We start from the raw sequence: 18,796 nt of genomic DNA, 5'->3' as shown, positions 1-18,796 counted from the left end.
GCCAACAAATGCGTGTCCCTGTAAAGGTGGGGAACATTTTCCAAGACCCCCACCACCAAACCCCCAAGAGTCCATATGTTTCTCTGCTGTGTGTATTAAGAAATAAGATCACAGCTGACCAACCAAATTACAGAACAAATATGACTACAAGTATGTTGTAGCACGTAGATATGATAAAAAAAAAAAATCTGTAAGAATCCCAGTTTGCAGGAAACTTATTATTACTCAACATTCTACCGTTAAATTGCAACGACTGTCCAAGAAAAAGACATATCGCTGTACTGATTTCCAAGATGGAATCAATCTGGATCGCTAATGGGGAGGAGACAGGTTAGACAGTTGAGACATGGGTTGCGCGAGAGGGATCTTCGATCAATATTTGAAGGGCAGTCCAGATGTTTTCAATCAGGGCGATTATCATGATTTCCCAGTCATACTGCTGACTGTCACAGCATTATTCCAAGTGGTGTTGAGTACTTTTTTACGAGTATCAAGGTACTTAAAGTCTGAGTTTAAAATATATATATCAATAATACGTTAAAGATCTTTTTCCAGCAGAAAACATGAATACACAACAGAGAGATACAATATCTAATTCTCTGGAAACCTAGTCTAAAAATAGTAGAGGTGGATATCATCATATATCATATCGTATTAAAAATAGATGTTCATAAGTATTATAAAATGTACTTTAAAAAACAGCTTTTTTACAGTTTTTATAGAATGTTCGGGCAGAGAACTGCCATAATTGGTTCAAAATACATGTTGTGTAATGAGAACTAGAGCAAAGCCCGCCTCATCTAAACCAAATTTCAGTAAAGTTGATCAAACTTAAATGAAAATTTCTCTCATTTGGATTGATATTCATATATGCCCTAACTCTTATCAGATGCTTTACTATCATGCAACTAACTCCGCAAATGACATAGTGAGAAAGATTTAGTGGGTTTGGCCTTTAAAGCGCATTCATCTTGTAAATTATATTTGCTTGATAACATAGGGCAGGAGGACCCAGTGGGAAAAATCTCTTGACATATAAAATGTGACGACTTTCATCATAAATAGTCATGTTATATACTGATGACCCTCTCCTCTATGTCTCTCTCTCTCTTCTCTCCAGGCCACTAAGGAGGTGATAGAGCGCGAGGCTCCCGGGATGTCTCTGGCAATGCTGATGGGATCCCTCAACGTCACACCACTCGGCATGCTTTCCAGGTCAGACATATGCACTCTCTCTCATCTGAAGCGACCAAAACACACTTAAAGTTAAGATGTCCCGACGTTGTAATTACTTTGTTCATACAGAGGTACAGTAATTGCAGCAGAGCCCCATAGATAAATTCTGTACGGTGCGACAGTGCGAAAAAGACCCTTTGTTGGTTAAAGAGGAGCATCCCACCTCTTCATGTAAGACAAAATGGTGACTTCAGTAATTTATTACCAGTGATAAAGTGCAGTGCTCTGTGAAACTCTGACTCGAGGTTTTAATGTGGAGGGAGAGAGGCGTATATCACCATGATCACAAGCATATTCGCCGCACCAATGCACCTTTTATTCTCTGTATTCACGCCAGCCTTCTACTGTGTGTTTGTGATCGTTTACAGACCTGTGTGTGGTATCCGAGGGAAGACGCTCATCATTAACTTACCAGGAAGCAAGAAAGGCTCCCAGGTAAGGAAACACTGCTGCTGACAGCTGCAACATTGCTTTTTCCTTTTGTGTAAGTTTGACAAACAGATAGAAAAAAATAAAACAGATTCTACCGGACCAGCAAACTGAAACAAAGTGAAAGTCAGATTTGAAGGTGACAGATCAGCTGCTGTGGTTGTTGAAGAAATGGTGACTATATGCAGTCCGTATAGACAGAGGGCAAATAGATTTCCTTCTCTTTTTTTGCTACTGCGACAATGTTCTATCCCAATAAATGCACCTTAAGCTGTTACACGGCTGTTTCGAATCTCAGGCTGACCTTTCGTTACATTAAAAACTCAAATGCTACAGTTCTGGTTCCAAGCACTGGATACCTTCAGTACATAAACCATAAAAAATGATGTATACTTGGCACCCAGTAACTCTTTCATGAGTGCAGCAACTTGGTGGCAATGATCGGTTTGTAGGGACGGCATTAGCTGTAAAGGTCAACTTCCCTTTGGACTCTTACCTGCACGTCGCTTGCGGTCGTTAAATGTATCCACATGCAGTCATTACCTGTTTGTGTGTGTGTGTCTGTGTGTGTGTAAGCAGCATTTACACAGTATGGATTTGACTGCATGCCTTTATTGTGTGCCTCTGTGTGCCCTCATTTGAATGATTAATTGATGGTGTATGTGCACACTGCATTGATCTTTTGTATATTTGTACATGTCGCTGTGTGGGTATGTGTTTACATTAGGTGTGCGTGAACAGTATGCACGTATCCTATGGTAACGTTAACCAATACACTGTATTGGTTAACACACACACACACACACACACACACACACACACACACACACACACACACACCTCCATCCGTCTGCCTCTCTGTGGTGCTGACCTGCATATCTGTCTCCGTCTCGTTTGCGCGCCCGCCCGCTCCTCCTGATCGATTTTAGTATTTCCCCTTAATCAATTACGCCACCTCTCTCCCATCTGCTGCCATATTAGTGTCTCCCTCGTCAACCCCCAGTTAAAGTTAACGGCACACGCCGCCCATTGCAAAGGCTTTTATGACGATGATCTCCTGTCATAAAGAGAACGGGGAAGTCCAGCCATACCAAGCAGCCCCTTTTGTCAGAGTGTGTCGCCCTGTGCCTCTTTTTCACGGCTCTTCTTGTCTCTTTGGCCTCATTCACAATGCCGTTTGAATGCACAGCTTTGTGTACATTTGGCATTTAATGTATATGTTCCTTTTTAATGTAGTCTCGTGATGAGATTGTACAGTATGAAATTACAGGGAGTTGTTTTCCGTCTGTTAGCATCTAGGGCTGTGCTAAAAAATATCTATATTGTGATATTTATTTTCCTCTCACTTCGCATCTCCATAAATGGACAATCTGAAAAGTGAAATAATATACATTTTTTCGACAGGTTGCTGCTGGGTTTTGAATATGAATTGAATCAGCTGAATTATCAATATATTGTGATGTGATGTATTGTGACCATCCACATCAAAACACAGCAACTTTATTTATTGTTTTGGTATTTTGTGATCCATGTATCGTGATGCGTATTGTCCTTGCCAATACCCAGCCCTAACCTATAGTGTGTATATACAATATTGTACAGGATGTATGTATGGCACTATGAACAATGTAAATAACACAGAAACAAAACGGGACACAAAGATACCACCTTTTAATGCACTTATCATTTCAGGATTCTTGCAAACGTAACTGATCAATTGAAGCGTGTCCCACTATGGTTATGGAGGGAGGTGTAAGATACCAGACTTAATGTGAATACCGGCCATTTTTCTTTTTTTCTTTTTTTACTCTCAACTCAATTTCCCAATTCTTTCTTCTTTACCTTTTCATGTTCGTCTTGCAGTCTTTTTGTTGCAGTTTCCTTTAGCTCTCTCACTGAATCTCTTTCTCTCTCCAACACTGTCTCTCTGACTGCATCCCCAGAGATCTCATGCTCACTCACATCTCTCTCTCTCTCTCTCCCTCTGTCTGTCCCCCTCTCTCGCCATCTCCTGCAAACCCCAGTCAGCACAGCAGAGCCTTCCCCCTCTTCCCCCTATCCTTTTCTCTCTCCATCTCTCTCTCTCTCTCTATTCATCTCTCTCTCTCTCTCTCTCTTTTTCGCTCATGTTTTCACATCTGCCGGCAGTTTATCCAGAGATTCTGCTCTTTAGTGTTCTTGACAGTTTCTCTCCTCTAGGACAAAACAGAAAATAACAGCAGATAAAATAAAATAAAATAAATAAATAAAAAAACACTTGTGACGAACCTCAAAAAAAAGGAAAGAAAGAAAGAAGGCATGCTTTAATGCAATGATAGTAGAAAAACGTGAAAGATGGGAGTGTCTCCAGGCTCTTGACACCATCCCTGCTCCTTCTTTTGACTAATCTCCAACTCCCCTTATAGTCCAACACACCTGGCACTATTTTCCAAAAATATTCAGATGTGGGCTTCAAACACACCAGCAAGAGGCATAAACAGTCTACTGTCTGCTAAGGGGTTTCCAATTGTGATGAGGGGTTCCCGTGTGTGTGTGTGTGTGTGTGTGTGTGTGTGTGTGTGTGTGTGTGTTTTGTGTGTGTGTGTGTGTGTGTGTCTGTGTGTGTGTGTGTGTGTGTGCACGTGCACGTGCATGCGTGTGTGTGTGAAGGCAACTAGTGGTGGAGGTGTGTGGTGGAAAGATTAGGCAAGCTAACTAGTGTAGGCAAAACGTGTTTTTTTCAAGCACTGGTCTATTTGAGATTTTTGGCTATCTTGCTTCCATAACATTTCTTCTTTCGTACTAGTATGACTAAAAGTTCAAATGTACATTTAGGTGTTTATTTTACTAGACTTTGTCTGTTTGCGTCTGTTTATTTTCCTATACAACCATCGACAAAAAATCATTGTTTTAATGTAAGTAATCAACTGGCATGGTTTAATGATGACATCTATAAGTTAAACAAATGTTACCCTATTGACCTGCAGTGTCTTGCCTTAAAGGTCACATATTATGCTAAATGCACTTTTTAAATGTGTTCTAACATATCCATGGGTCCACGGTGTGCCTAGAGACTGCCCAAATATTTAAAAAAATATACTCCAGTCAGAATTCTCCTCGTTTCTGACCTCAAAAACTGGAAAGCCAGAAGCTTCCACTGTGCAGCCCACACCCCTATTTCTTATTGGTCCACGGCCCTGACAGACAGAGGGCGAGGCGTATCTGGCTTCGCTTCCGGACAGGGGGCGGGGGGAGCTCAAAGATTGTATATTTACGAGGGGAGCTGCAGCTCTTTTTAAAAAATAGGCCATTGTGAGATTAGCTGAACATCAGCATAGTACAATAAATTATCTGAAAGTTTTTTTCAGCAAACAATTAAAGAAAAACGTATTAGGGACCAATAAGACCATATAATATGGTGTATAATAGAACCGAAAAGTGTATTAACATGCTCAGTAGTGGAGGATGCTGCTCTTTCGTTCATGCATTCTAACGTCGACCTATAGGGATTATAATTCAGTCCAATCAGGGTTCACTTCTCCATATTTCATGCGGCCTGTGATATGCACACATACCAAACGGGACGTGAAGTGGAAAGATTGCTCCGGAAAAAAAAAGCCTTGTTTCGCAGACAGCTTTGGATACTATAAAGCGCTAGGGCCATTAATAATGTATCTTTTCAGTTGCTTAAAATACACAGAAAGATAAATAATTTCACAGATTAGCTCTTGTCTTGGGAGTGAAGAGAATGGAGCGTTTAGCAAGAGTTGAGGAAGCCCACAGGCACACTAACACACACACACACTCTCTCTCTCTCTCTCTCTCTCTCTCTCACACACACACACACACACACACACACACACACACACACACACACACACACACACACACACACACACACACACACACACACACACACACACACACACAGATGCCTGAGAGGGAAGGATAGAAGATAGTATAAATGTGGCCAGGAGGAGGCGCTGTCATCTGCTGAAGTTATGGAGGAAATTAAAAAAAATTCATCCTACTGCCTCAAACAGGGTCACACATGCTATCATTTTTACATAGAGTAGATGACAGTACTTTTGGCAACTGTATTGCACTGCAAATTCTGAAATACCTGGACATCAGCCGGGCCTTGATTTGACACATGCCTACTGTATATTTCTAATTCTTCATTTATTAAGTATAATGTTTTCCCCCGTTGAACTGAATCATGTTTTTTTACTCACAAATTATTTCTAGTTCTTTAGTTTTGGACATTTCAGATTACAAAGCATTGGTGCTGCTCAATAGAGCGTAATCTCCCTTTCTTTTTTTGCCGGGCTTTTATTGTGACACTCAAGATTTGCAGACACAGCGAGATGCCACAGAAACCACAGTGTGTTTCTATCCATCACACAGCTTCTCTCTAGTACGCCACGATTTACTCACCAAAGTTTTTTTCATTGGTCCCTTAAGTGATGATGATGGCATCGTAGCTGATGACGTTTTGAGGGGGATTGACTAAAGCATGATGCGCTGGAGAAGGGAGTGTCAACTAAATGTGAACTGCTAGTGTATCATTGACACTGTTTCAACTCTGATCAGAAAAAAATTACAAAGTAGAAGAGGTTTGAAAACATTAGTGAGTGAGTTACTGTTTCAAACAGACACTCAATGTTACTATGCAACATGTGTTAGGAGGAATAAGCTTGTGTTTTTCTCTGTGGCACAAAATAACAGAAGTTGATAGATGTGGGTCTTTGACCATGGCTATCAACTCATCAGTTACTAGTCCAGGTGCTGATTTCAGACTTTAAAAGGTAACTTTTTGGCCTATGTACCACGCACTGGCAACTTATATATGCTACTGGAGGGCCGCGCTGTAAGCAAGCACCTAGAGAGGTGATCCATTGCAAAACTGAGCAATTTCATTCCCCAGCCAATAGTAGAGCTGTAATTATTCCAATACTCTTCAGCATGGTGATATCTGGATCTCACTGTCTAAAACAGAAAGCTTAATCCTTGACACTCGCCCCAAATCCCTGACATTGAAATCTCTACCTGCTACTGTTTAAAATAACTCTATTGTACTTTCACCCGAGTCATTTTAATTGCAGCCATTTTACACCACTGTCTCCTTTTTATTGTCTAATTGGCTTTTTAGTAATCGGAATGTTATATAAAGGTGCAGTGTAAAGCATTTATTGGCCTTTTTCAGAACGGACTTGGTAGAAATGGAATATTATATTCATACATATTTTTTAATTAGTGTGTAATTGCTTGAAAATAAAGGGTGTTGTTTATTTTATTTTCGTAGAATGAGTTTTGTATATAAGAGCAGGTCACCCTGCATGGAGGCAGCCATGTTGCACCACAATGTTTCTACAGTAGCACAGAATGGACAAACTTAATAGCCATATGCATTTTGGTCGTCCTGGGGAAATGCACCTGTTTGAAGACAAAGAAGTACTATAGAATAAATAAATAAATAAATAAATAAATAAATAAATAAATAAATAAATAAATAAATAAATCTTCTCCTCATCACTTGATATTGTGGAAAAACTTAAGGCAATGGTGGACAATACCTAGGGGGCAAAACCCCTTTTTTTTTTGAAAAACAGACATGGAGCGTTGTAAAAGGTTGTTCACCAGAAATGATATCAAGGACCTTCCAGGATCCCAACCTGGGTGGACAACCTGGTCAACAAGCTGCTGGAAAGCTACAGGGGGCCGACATAGAGCAAATCAGAACCACTGTTTAAGCGAATGGGGGTGGGCTAATAGGGAATTTTTTAAACTTATATATATCATTATGAAACTTTGCAAGTGTATTACTGACATTAAAACAACAACTTTTTGTATTACAGTATTTTCCAAAATGTTTGAATAAATATGAAAAATCATCAATATCTTACTAATGATGCGTAAATTTGCATATCTGCAAAGCCCCAAAATCTAGATGTTGGAAGAAAACCAAGTGTGTAATTGCAACATGCAACACACACTTGTGCTCAGCATTGCAACATGCTGATTGCAATGCTCCACTACTTATGGAGCATTGCAATCTAGAACTTTCACCACTTCAATTCATTTCTCGATATTTGATCTACTATTCAATCATTTTGTCTCTTTTAATCAGCTTGTTACGTTACTTTGTTTATACTAATTTTTGTTGTTGTTTTTACTTTGCATTGTTTCGTTTTTACTCAACGTCATTGGAAATGAGGGTCCCCCCCTCAATGATCTCTCCAGTATAAATAAAGGTTGAATAATTGAATGATACAGTCTTTCCCTCTGCCCTCCAGGAATGCTTCCAGTTCATCCTGCCAGGTATGTTTTATTTATTTTTATTAACATAAATGGGATAGACTGTAAAACAAATCGCCTAGACAAAAACTAGAGATGCACCGATCCACTATTTCTCAGCACGATCCTATTCCGATATCGGTTTTGGACATCAGCCGCTACCTCTACCGTTCGATATCATAATTATCATACATTTCTTTGTTGGTGGGGATTTTATGTGTAGGGTTAGGAAGGCTTAAAGCCACACAGCAATTCTAATTTAAAAGAGCAACAAATATAAGAAAATTAATAAAGGTTTATCTTAACTGCTTTGAACGGATTGATTACAGAAGAACATCAGAACTCAACTTTTTAATTGATAAATTATGTTTTAATGTCTGCTTTATCATGTAGCTATGGTCTTAAAAGAATTTTCGATTTATAAAACATAAAAATAAAATATGTGGATTTTCCGCCATGTAGGAACCGATACCGATATTGAATCGGATCGGTCCCCATCCCTAGTAAAAAACAAGTATTCTGAATCTGAATTTGAATCTTAATCTTAATCTTAATCTGAATCTGAATTTGAATCATAATCTGAATCTTGAAATCCGAATGTGACCCAACCAGCGCTGCCGCACGCCATCGACCTGCTGCGCGACGCGGTGGTGAAGGTGAAGGAGGCGGCCGACGACCTGGAGGACCTGCCGTCGCCCCCGCCCCCTCTGTCCCCGCCGCCCAACAGCTCGCCGCGCCGCCTGACCGAGGACAAGGGCGTCCAGTGTGAGGACGAGGACGAGGAGAAGAAGGACAGCGGTGTGGCCTCCACCGAGGACAGCTCCTCCTCGCACATCACCGCCGCATCCATCGCCGCCAAGGTAGAGGAGAGGGGATGGGAGGGGTTGGAGGGGGTTAGGGGGTTAGGAGGAAGCCCTCTTTTTGCCTGGACAAAAAAAAAAAAAAATCTTTCTTTTTTCATAGATTTGACTTCCATCCATTTTCCAAAACATTTCTTGGTCTTTAAAGGTGCACTATGCAGTTTATGCGGAAGGGGGCTGGGGGTTTGTTGACATTTGCAGAGCCTGCAGTTTGCTTTTACTCTACATGTAATTGTTAGTGTTGAGTAATTCTATAATCATAATAAAACTAAATTCTTTTGAGGAACCTGGAAGCAAACGTAAGACTAGAATATGTTTGTAAGCCAAACTGTGGGCCCTGCTGCTGTAAACAAGAACAGTGAAATGGTAACTTTTCAGGAAGCTTTCTAACTTTAAACAGTGTTCCAGGGATCACATTTTGCCATGAGGAAAGTTTGTTAATTCAGTTATGAGAATACGGATATCTTAGAAAATGTTCACTTCTCTCTGACACACCCAAAGTTACATAGTGCACCTTTAAGTGTTCACAGTCACAAACTTCATTCATTTCATCATGTGTTCTATGTGCTGCGTGTAGCATTTTAAAAGGTGGAGTAAGCTAATCTGAAGAAGGGCTTGTTAAACAAATCACTTTTTGTCAAAAAATATACATTTGTATATACTACTGTATCTCCTTACAATCTGTACCTCTCCGTACTGTGTGTGTGTACTGTGTGTACTGTGCGCTGGGGGAAAAAAATAAGCTGGTTTCAATACACAGCCTAGGCTCTGTAAACGGGTGTGTAGACAAAGTGTATGTAAACAAAGGGGGCCCACCATAGCTTGCACCATGCCTGTTTACAGTGTCTAGGCTGTGTATTAACACTGGATTTTTTTATTCAGAGCAAATACAGTTCGATTGGTAGCGGACAGTGAGTAGATACTGTATACTTTGATTTTGGAATAAATGTGATTTTAACATAAAGCATCCTCCAGAATTGCTGACTCCACCTTCAACATCAGTAGTTCACTGCCAAAATAGTGTCACTTTTAGTAAGAAGACTTTACAGCATATACCAAACAGTCTCTAAACTCCAAACATTTTGCTGGACTACTTTACAAACACAAAGTAGGAAGAAGGTGCTGCTTCTTCAGGTGTTACAATGTCTGGCAATGGGGGGGGGGGGTAAAAAAGGCAAACTAGACGAGTGGCAACATCTCAGACACTCAATGTTGTTGTTTTATACAACTGGTCCAAATGGGACAATCAATGTGTGTAGTTTAATTGTGCATTGACTAGTAGGTAAAGGGAAATGCACTTTATATAAAGTATATATATATAGTTTTATATTAATTTAAATGAATAGAATCTGTTCACGAGTAGGTTTATTTACGTAACGCAAAGATAACGTTGTTGTTTTGATCTCTGGCAGATTTGTCTGCTGTGGGTATTGGTACACGTTTAAAGGAAGTACTGTACTGCAGATTGATATGAACCTAATGTGTGGATGAGAAAATGCTACTTGTAGCACCTTGAAATGATAGATTTACTGTTTGTACAACCCATATGTTTAATAAAGTGGCTCTGCTGCTGCTTCCTGCATGCTTTGCTTGAAAGCAGTTCAACTGGGGGAAAAATTAACACCTATAAAATCCATGATAAATCTCTCAAAGGAAGTGTATGTTGAAATACTTCCATTTCTCTGGCACAGTTAAGGGACTGGATGCTGGATCCTGTGCAAACTAATGGTGCCTTTCATCAACATGTTTAATGTTCAAATTTACAACCAGGAAATTGTTTGGAGTTTAGTGTCTGAGCTGAAGTGTTTTATTTTTAACAGGGTTAAGAGTTTGGGGTAAGACTTTCCTTGTCATACAGTAGGGCCCATATGTATGAGGAAATATGGACCCTGAATTAAGACTCAGATAGTTGCAAAGCAAGTTTTCATTCCGGTTTAATTTACTTTATTGCTCTCAGGAAAGTAGCGTTAATGAAGCTCGATTTAAAGTTTATTTCTGATCCTTATCAGTTATACATATGAAGACAAAACTTACTGCAATGTGTTCTTCCTATTGCTTAAAGTAGACACATCATGGTTGTTAAAAGTTGAAAAAAGTTGAAAAAGTTTTGAGTTGAAAAACAGTGAACCTCTTTTTTCACCTGATAAATTTGTCACGTATCTCTGTGTATCATAAGCCACGATCGTATTCCTGTACATATACATCTGTTTGTGTGTCTGTGTATCACATGCATCTACTCTGTGCGGTCACATGTAACATTAAGTATCTCTCCATACCCATCATCCTATATATCCTGCCCTGTCTGCAGCCCTGGACCCTGCTTTGTGGCTCTGTTGTCAGGGTAACATCCCACCTCATTGTCCAGTCACAGATGGATGTTGGTAAGACTCCGCCCCTCTGATATCTCATTCTGTTTGTCGTCATCCCGTCGTCGCACCTTTATGAGGTCATTTGTTCAATCATCCGCATCCGGCCCCTTGTGAGTAGGCGTGATCGTTTAAGTTTGACATATGACTATATGTAGTAGAGACGTCGATATATATTTGGTCTGTGTGTCAGTATATAGCTGTGTAGCGTGCGGACACTATGTTTATATATATAGATATAAATATGTGTGTCTTCTTGGGTCTTGAATATCAGTGTGTGTGTAGTGAGCGTTTGCCTATGGGCTTTATGCTTTGTGGTGTTTATATGCACGTTTGTGTGCGCGCGTGTGTGTTTGTGTGTGTGTGTGTGTGTGTGATGGCAGATCCCAGACTCCATTATCTCGCGGGGTGTGCAGGTGTTGCCCAGGGATACGGCCTCTCTCAGCACCACGCCCTCGGAGTCGCCCCGCGCGCAGGCCACCTCCCGCCTCTCCACCGCTTCCTGTCCCACGCCCAAAGTGAGTACACTGTGCATTAAACACACACACGCACACACACACACACATACTCACACACTCACACACATTTGGACAACCACTGATTTATCATTGTTGCTACATCCTTGTGAAGACATTATGTTGCCAATATTGATTTCCTAAACTCCATCTTCAACACTTAAGTTTACTCATTACCCTAAATCAGTGGCATATACCGGATCTGGTTAGGGATGAGTCCAGATAAAGATAGAAGATACATTTGGATGAGGTTGTGAGAAGATTTCTGCTGCGAAAAAAATCTTCCTGGATGGATTTTTCTATAAGAGTGAGTTACAAACTGCCAGACAAACAGGTTCCAGAATAAAAAAATGTTCGATCTATTGCTACCCTATCCTTCTTCAGGATTTTTTCCATAGCACTTTTAGGGTTGGGTGCCAAAGTAAAGTGTCCAAAGTCTAAACTTGACCACGGAAATATATACTTTGATAATTCATTTCCAATTCAATGTTCACTAAGTTGCGTTTCCTCATTTTTCAACTGTGGGACTCAACTCTGATTTTCTTATAGCGTAGACAAACCAAGACTCATATGTGACTTAAAGGTGCAGTGTGTAATATGACATCATCAAGAAAGTTCTAGAAAGTTCTAGAATGCAACGCTCCCTGGGTAACCCCACCCCTTTAGAATAATAACAGAAGCTACAGTGGCCTTCAAGGACAAGAACAATTCTAAATTTTAAACAATGCACCTGATGACATTCCAACTATGACACTTCCAAGATGGCGGCACTAGGCCTTGGTCCAAAATATGCAGAAATATGGACATATAAGAGACCCTTTCTAAGGGAAAAAATAATAATAAAAAAAAAAAAAATCAGCTATTATGCACTAAATTAAATGTACTTATGGATATTATAATTACTTTCTACGAAATCTGCTAGGAAATAAAACCCAAAATTCTACACACTGCAGGTTTAAGATTGAATTAAATTCATTCTTTAAACTTTTACACCACAACAAAATGAAAAACCTGCTGAGGATGCAGATAAAAAGGGGTGAGGGGGCCTTGATTTCAGATTGTGTGGTCAAACTCATATTACCAAGGTCAATAATGAATTAAGTCAGTTGCATTTTATTGTATTATAATGTGAAGAGTTGATCTTCAGACTGACCTTGAATCCAATCCTTACCATTAAATCATTAAAAGTAACCACCGAAATCCTAAATCAAAAGCTAGCCTTTTGAAAAGGGCAAAAAGTCCTTACTTTTAAACTTTAAACATTCCCACCAGGATGGGGAGCAAGAACACACACCTCCGACAACACACACACACACAGACACACACACACACACACACACACACACACACACACACACACACACACACACACACACACACACACACACACACACACACACATACACACACACATAGTCCAAGTTCCTGTTTGTCTTCCATAGCTAAACTACCATATTTTTACCTCTACGGACCATGTTCATTGTAGCCATACAACTCTGTTTGTTTGTTTGTTTGTTTCTTATTTTTTTGGAATCATTTTCATGATCAGAAGTCAAAGGTTTCTTTTTGGGATTCATTCTTTTATTTCAGTTGGTGGTATTGCCTTTTTTCTCCCCGCTTTTATAGTTTCTATTGTATATTGCACAGTTGAAATGTGATTTATTTGTATTTTTCTCTATTTTAGTTCAGGTTACACACACACACACACACACACACACACACACACACACACACTCACACTCACACAGTGCAGGCCTCACCGGTATTCTCTTTCAGTGTCTGAACTTTGCGAAGTGTATGTCTCACCCTCATTTCGATGTGTTTTATATGTTCAAAAAAAACTGTTGTTTGTGTGCGAGTGTGTTTATCAAGACAGCAGATTGCGTTTTCTATGTTAGGATGCGTATGCCTGCAGAATTATTCCCCCAGGTTCAATTCAACACACTGCTACTATTTACCTTCAATCCGCTTTGTCTGTCCCAGCTTTAATGGTATACTTTAAAAAAATGTGTTGGTTACAGACAGTTGGTCATGATGAGAAGTGCACACTTGTTTTCTGTACCAGTGTGTGAGAATATGTACAAAATTCTGATGTTATGTCCGAGTATCCTTCTGTGTGTGTTCTCACCCATCTTTCCTGCAGGTTTTTCAAAATGTCGATTTGGTCAACTTTGTCGCTCTCTCTCTCTCTCTCTCTCTCTCTCTCTTTCTCACTCACTCTTTCTCTCTCTCTCTTTCTCTCTCCCTCTTTCACCTCATCTGTCAGTGTCACGTCTCCATGTGTCTCCGGGACAGCAGGCAGGTTGCCATGGGAATAGATGAGTGGGTTGTTGCCATGGGAACAGAGGGATGGGGGGATGTGAGTGGAGGAGGGAGGGCAGGTGCAAAGGCGGGTCATGAGAAGCTTTTAATTTGGGTTATGGCTTAAGCTCCCTGAGAATAAAAAAAAAAAAGCTAACTTTAAAAAAAAGATCAAACTCAAAAACTCGATTTGAAAAAATACTATTTGTCAATGTGATGAAGTAAGTTCGTTAACAGTGTTCTATTTTCCGATGTCAGACCTTGTCTATCTGTGACCTTTCAGTGAGCCACCATTGAGATGATAGCATGTTGCTAACGTAACCTGAAAGTTACCTCTTGCGTCAAAATTCGGAAAAAAACGGTTTCCAACACCTTAACCTTTATTAACCACACTCACTGCACCAATGTTTTGTATTCAGACTCCCACTCTGCAGTAAGACAATACAAGTGTTTTTTATTGTATTTTTTCAAATTTCCCTGCTACCTGACCTATGTACCTGACCTATGTACCTGACCCACACTGTTGGTCCAAAACCCTGCCAATCTTTTCCTGTATAAGCCTCAGTCTATAAGCTAAGGTGTTGTTGACCTCAGCTTGAGCAACAGAGAGTGGAGCTTGTAAATAATTGGACAGTGGGGAGCTTTAACACTGCTGCTGCTGCTGCTGTCCCAGTGCTGCTAGTAGCTCCACTGATGCAGTCAAGCACTCTTCTCCCATCAGCCTCCTTTCCTTTTTGCCCCGACATAGAAGTACACACACTCACACCTGTCTCTCCATTGAAGCCTCTCTTTTTCTCAATGACCCAGTTTGAGCATCCCTAGTAGTACTCCCTAGCGTGTCACGATCACATGCCAACCACATTAGTCAGCGTTTTGTGTGTGTGTGTGTGTGTGTGTGTGTGTGTGTGTGTGTGTGTGTGTGTGTGTGTGTGTGTGTGTGTGTGTGTGTGTGTGTGTGTGTGTGTGTGTGTGTGTGTGTGTGTGTGTCTGTGTGACATGCATGTCTGTAAATGTGTGTGTTGTAACAGATAACAGACACTTAATGGCTTCTCTAGGTATTATAGCCCCCCCCCCCCCCCCCCCCTTAGCTTGTTTAGATTCTGACAGAGGCTGTTTCCTGGGCGACAAAGCTGCCATATGTCCCTTTTGAAAATTCCCCCGCCACGTCGCGAGCGGCTGGCGAAGACAGTATGAACACAATAGTCCCCAGGAGCCGGTGCCAGAAAGGCTCTGTTCACCCATGCATTGTGTGTACCAAGGTTGGGGCTGTTTTAGTTTTGTTAGCCAGGGGTCTTGTTGGCAAAGGGCTTCATGGTGGCTTTTCAGAGGAGAAGGTATGGAGTGAGGTCTTAATCTTGTCACCACCGTAGCTGCTGCTGCTGCCATGGTTCCCATACAAGCAAAGCAGAGCACAGGCAAGGAGGAAGCGCTATCTGCCAAAATAGAAACATGCATAAAAACATTTATAGGTATTTGTGTTTCCACTCTTCCTGCAAGGCACGTGTGTAAGCAAAAATTGAAGGCACAATTCGATGTGCACTGGGTCTGTGTCGATGCGAGTGTGAATTTTGAACTTTGGCATATTTGAAAAGGGGAGCTCTGTAGTTTCTCATAGGTCTCTCTATTAAGCATAAGTAAGCATAGCCTTGGTGTGCCTCCAGACTATACACTCTGAAAGACTGAGCAAAAAGCGGTGAATATACTCAACACGCACACACATACAGTAAATTTGGACACACAAAAATCCTCCTCGCTCTCTTTTGCACCACACACACAGCTCATAAATGCACAGCAAATACAAAGGGATTCCAAACTGAGCCGCTCTGCAACCATTCATGTAACCAGATTTTCTTTCTCTGTCACACTGTCACACTTCTTATTCACAAACACACACACACACACACACACACACACACACACACACACACACACACACACACACACACACACACAAAAGCGCGCACAGCAGCACCCACATGTACACACATGCACAAGATACAGGGAAGGGTAGCTGTACCCTTCCACTCTTGTGAGCATTTAGTACAGTTATGTAATGGTGAGTTTGGATTAATGAAGCATATGCGAGATAGGGCTTTGACTCAGAGGATGCTTTACCGTGTGTGTGTGTGTGTGTGTGTGTGTGTGTGTGTGTGTGTGTGTGTGTGTGTGTGTGTGTGTGTGTGTGTGTGTGTGTGTGTGTGTGTGTTTGTGTGTGCGCGTGTGCATGTGCATGTGCATGTGTGCGTGTAAGCATGCGTGTGTTTTGTCTGTGTAATGGGGTTGTGTTTTTTTGTTTCCTAGGTAATGCCATTTTGAAAAAAACATTCAGTATCACGTTTTTTTTTTGTTGTTGTTGTAAATTATACGATGGAGGATTATATTTATTTAATATTTGAATAATCAAACATTTATCATTTTTGAACACAATTGTGCGGATTGAATACCCTTCTAATGTGGATTTAAGGCCTGTCGGCTGCCCTTTTCGTCCACTCTCTCCCCCTCTCCATCAGAGCTCTCACCTTGATGCCTGTGCGAGGGATCACATTATTTATGCCCTGTGCATTGTATACCGTTCCAAACAACCCATCAACTTGACTGATATTGGCATTTATTTTGATTAAAGTATTCAATGCTTTCGCCGTGCCTTCGCATAAAGTCTTTCAGGTGCTGGCTGTGCACCTAGGGGACACCGCCTGGCTTAGCAAGGGTCCTGTAGTTTTTCCTTTTTTTTCTTTTTTTCATGATGAATGCCTTTGACTATTGGCTTTGGAGCTGAGGCCAAGGCTTCTTATGGAAATCAACTCCTCCTTCTTGGCTGAAATGTGCCATATGAGTCACCGTGCGGTCGGGCAATTCAATCCACACCACTTCTGTGACCTTGACCGTGGAACGTATTGCCTATTCAGTCGCTGACACAAGCGCGTGTTTTCTTCCCATATATTCATTTATGTGTAGCGGACCTGTAATACCTAGTAGAGAGGGGGGCACTTCTAACTTAAAAGGTCTGTGAGAGAAGTCTACTAGTGTGTTTCTATACGCTACTTTTTTTTGTAAATTTAGCGTGCCTTTCTGTGACTGACTCATCCGACAATATCTGAACTAGGGCCCTCAGGTTAAGATTATCCACATCCCGAGCAAGCTTACATATTGCTTAGTCAGATTGTTTAGACAATGTGTCAGAAAATTGTAAAAAAGTATTTGTCGCAAGTTCAGAGAGAGATTTAAAATATGACTCAAAAAGAAGTATGTCTCAAAAATTATGGAAAATTACAGACTGAAAGCTGAGCACATTGGGCTTACTAATAAACTGAGCACAAGGTGAATGTCACTATCATAATAACATTATTGTAACAAATAATAGAGGTCAACAGACAGACTTGTATGGGTTTGAATACTTTTGCAGATTTGTCAATGAATAATGAGAATGGAAATTGACTGTGTATTGGACTGCAGCTGCTTAACAAAAACTATTTGCAAAATCATCAAAAACAAAAACAAAAAAAACAACAACAAAATTGTGTTTTCTATTTTTTTATTTTTCTGTAACAGTAAATGTGTATCGGACAACACAAAGTATCATGTATGATGTGAAAGAGATAATTGTGTATTGTGTGGAATTGTCCGAAAGAATAATAAATAAATAAATAAATAAATAAATAAATAAATAAATAAATAAATAAATAAATAAATAAATAAATAAATAAATAAATAAAATTGACTGTGATTGAAAAACTACACATCCTCACGAGAGGCTTGAACTTGCACCATGATAAGTGACCCCAACCATCAATAAATCCGTTAGATTTTTGCTGATTGATTCTCTCATTATTTTGACACAAATCTTAATTTTGTTATGTTAATAACTTAACCCTATTATTACAGCAGTACTTGAAGTAGATAATAGTTACAATAGCACAGTGTGTTAGATTGTTTGTTATTCTGCACAACTACAAGCCTGGCTATGGAACAGTCTTGGCAATCTGGCCCTTGCAGAATTTTCACCGCACTCATAACCAATGCCATGGTCATGGAGAAAAACACTGCACATGCTGTTTAGCTTAGGCCCGATCTGTGAACGGATCACAGACAGACTGGCCACTTGTAAATGAGTAGTGACAGAGGATCATTGGCAGAGGGAAGTGATCAGACACAGGCAGTGGGATGATTTATGCCCTGGCTCTGTGTGTGAGCGCTGATCCAAAGTCAGATCAGCCCGGCTAGGGGTGTGACCGATCAATGTTCTGTAGCCAGCACGACAGCTTCTCCTCCTGCTACCCATGACTCTGTAGTCCCCAAAGCAATCAATATACAGTAGGAACGTGTTTGTGTGTGTGTGTGTGTGTGTGTGTGTGTGTGTGTGTGTGTGTGTGTGTGTGTGTGTGTGTGTGTGTGTGTGTGTGTGTGTGTGTGTGTGTGTGTGTGTGTGTGTGTGTGTGTGTGTGTGTGTGTGTGTGTGTATGCGTGTGTGTGTGTGTGTGTGTGTGTGTGTGTGTGTGTGTGTGTGTGTGCGTGTGTGTGTGTGTTGTAATCCCCCCCTCTGTCCTTTGGCCCCTGTGTTGAGCTGCAGGGTTGAAGCAGGGTGTGTTCTGATGGAGTGGAAGTGCTGATGTCCGCTGGGTGCACAGTTTGCATTGTCAAGGACATTTGCAGAGGATGTGTTTGTGTCTGTGTCTGTGTATTTGTGTGTGAAATCCATTTCATTTAAGAGCGGATACCTATATCTTTATTAACAAATACTATCACTATTTTTGTTGCGTTTAATGAATTTTTTAAACTTCTTCCTTTGCATTTCACATATAAACAAGCTATGAGC

The 18,796-nt window shown here is 40.6% G+C and overlaps 1 protein-coding gene across 2 annotated transcripts in view; it reads left to right on the top strand.

Moving 5' to 3' along the window:
* Positions 1–18,796, top strand: part of gphnb (gephyrin b) — a gene marked incomplete at both ends in the record, with an annotated part of 98,680 nt that overhangs the window by 42,909 nt on the left and 36,975 nt on the right. The window contains 5 exons of one of the 2 annotated variants that reach the window (XM_080048172.1): positions 1,121–1,215; positions 1,605–1,671; positions 7,941–7,965; positions 8,554–8,801; positions 11,551–11,685. In XM_080048172.1, coding sequence (XP_079904298.1) covers positions 1,121–1,215; positions 1,605–1,671; positions 7,941–7,965; positions 8,554–8,801; positions 11,551–11,685 — 570 coding nt within the window. Of the gene's footprint in view, positions 1–1,120; positions 1,216–1,604; positions 1,672–7,940; positions 7,966–8,553; positions 8,835–11,550; positions 11,686–18,796 lie in introns of both variants that reach the window. The other variant, XM_080048171.1, reaches the window with a different exon arrangement.

This window comes from Ammodytes marinus, assembly GCF_949987685.1.
Source record: "Ammodytes marinus genome assembly, chromosome: 19".
Lineage (NCBI taxonomy): Eukaryota > Metazoa > Chordata > Actinopteri > Uranoscopiformes > Ammodytidae > Ammodytes > Ammodytes marinus.
The sequence above is the reverse complement of the archived record's forward strand: the minus strand, read 5'-3'. Positions and strand labels throughout refer to the sequence as shown.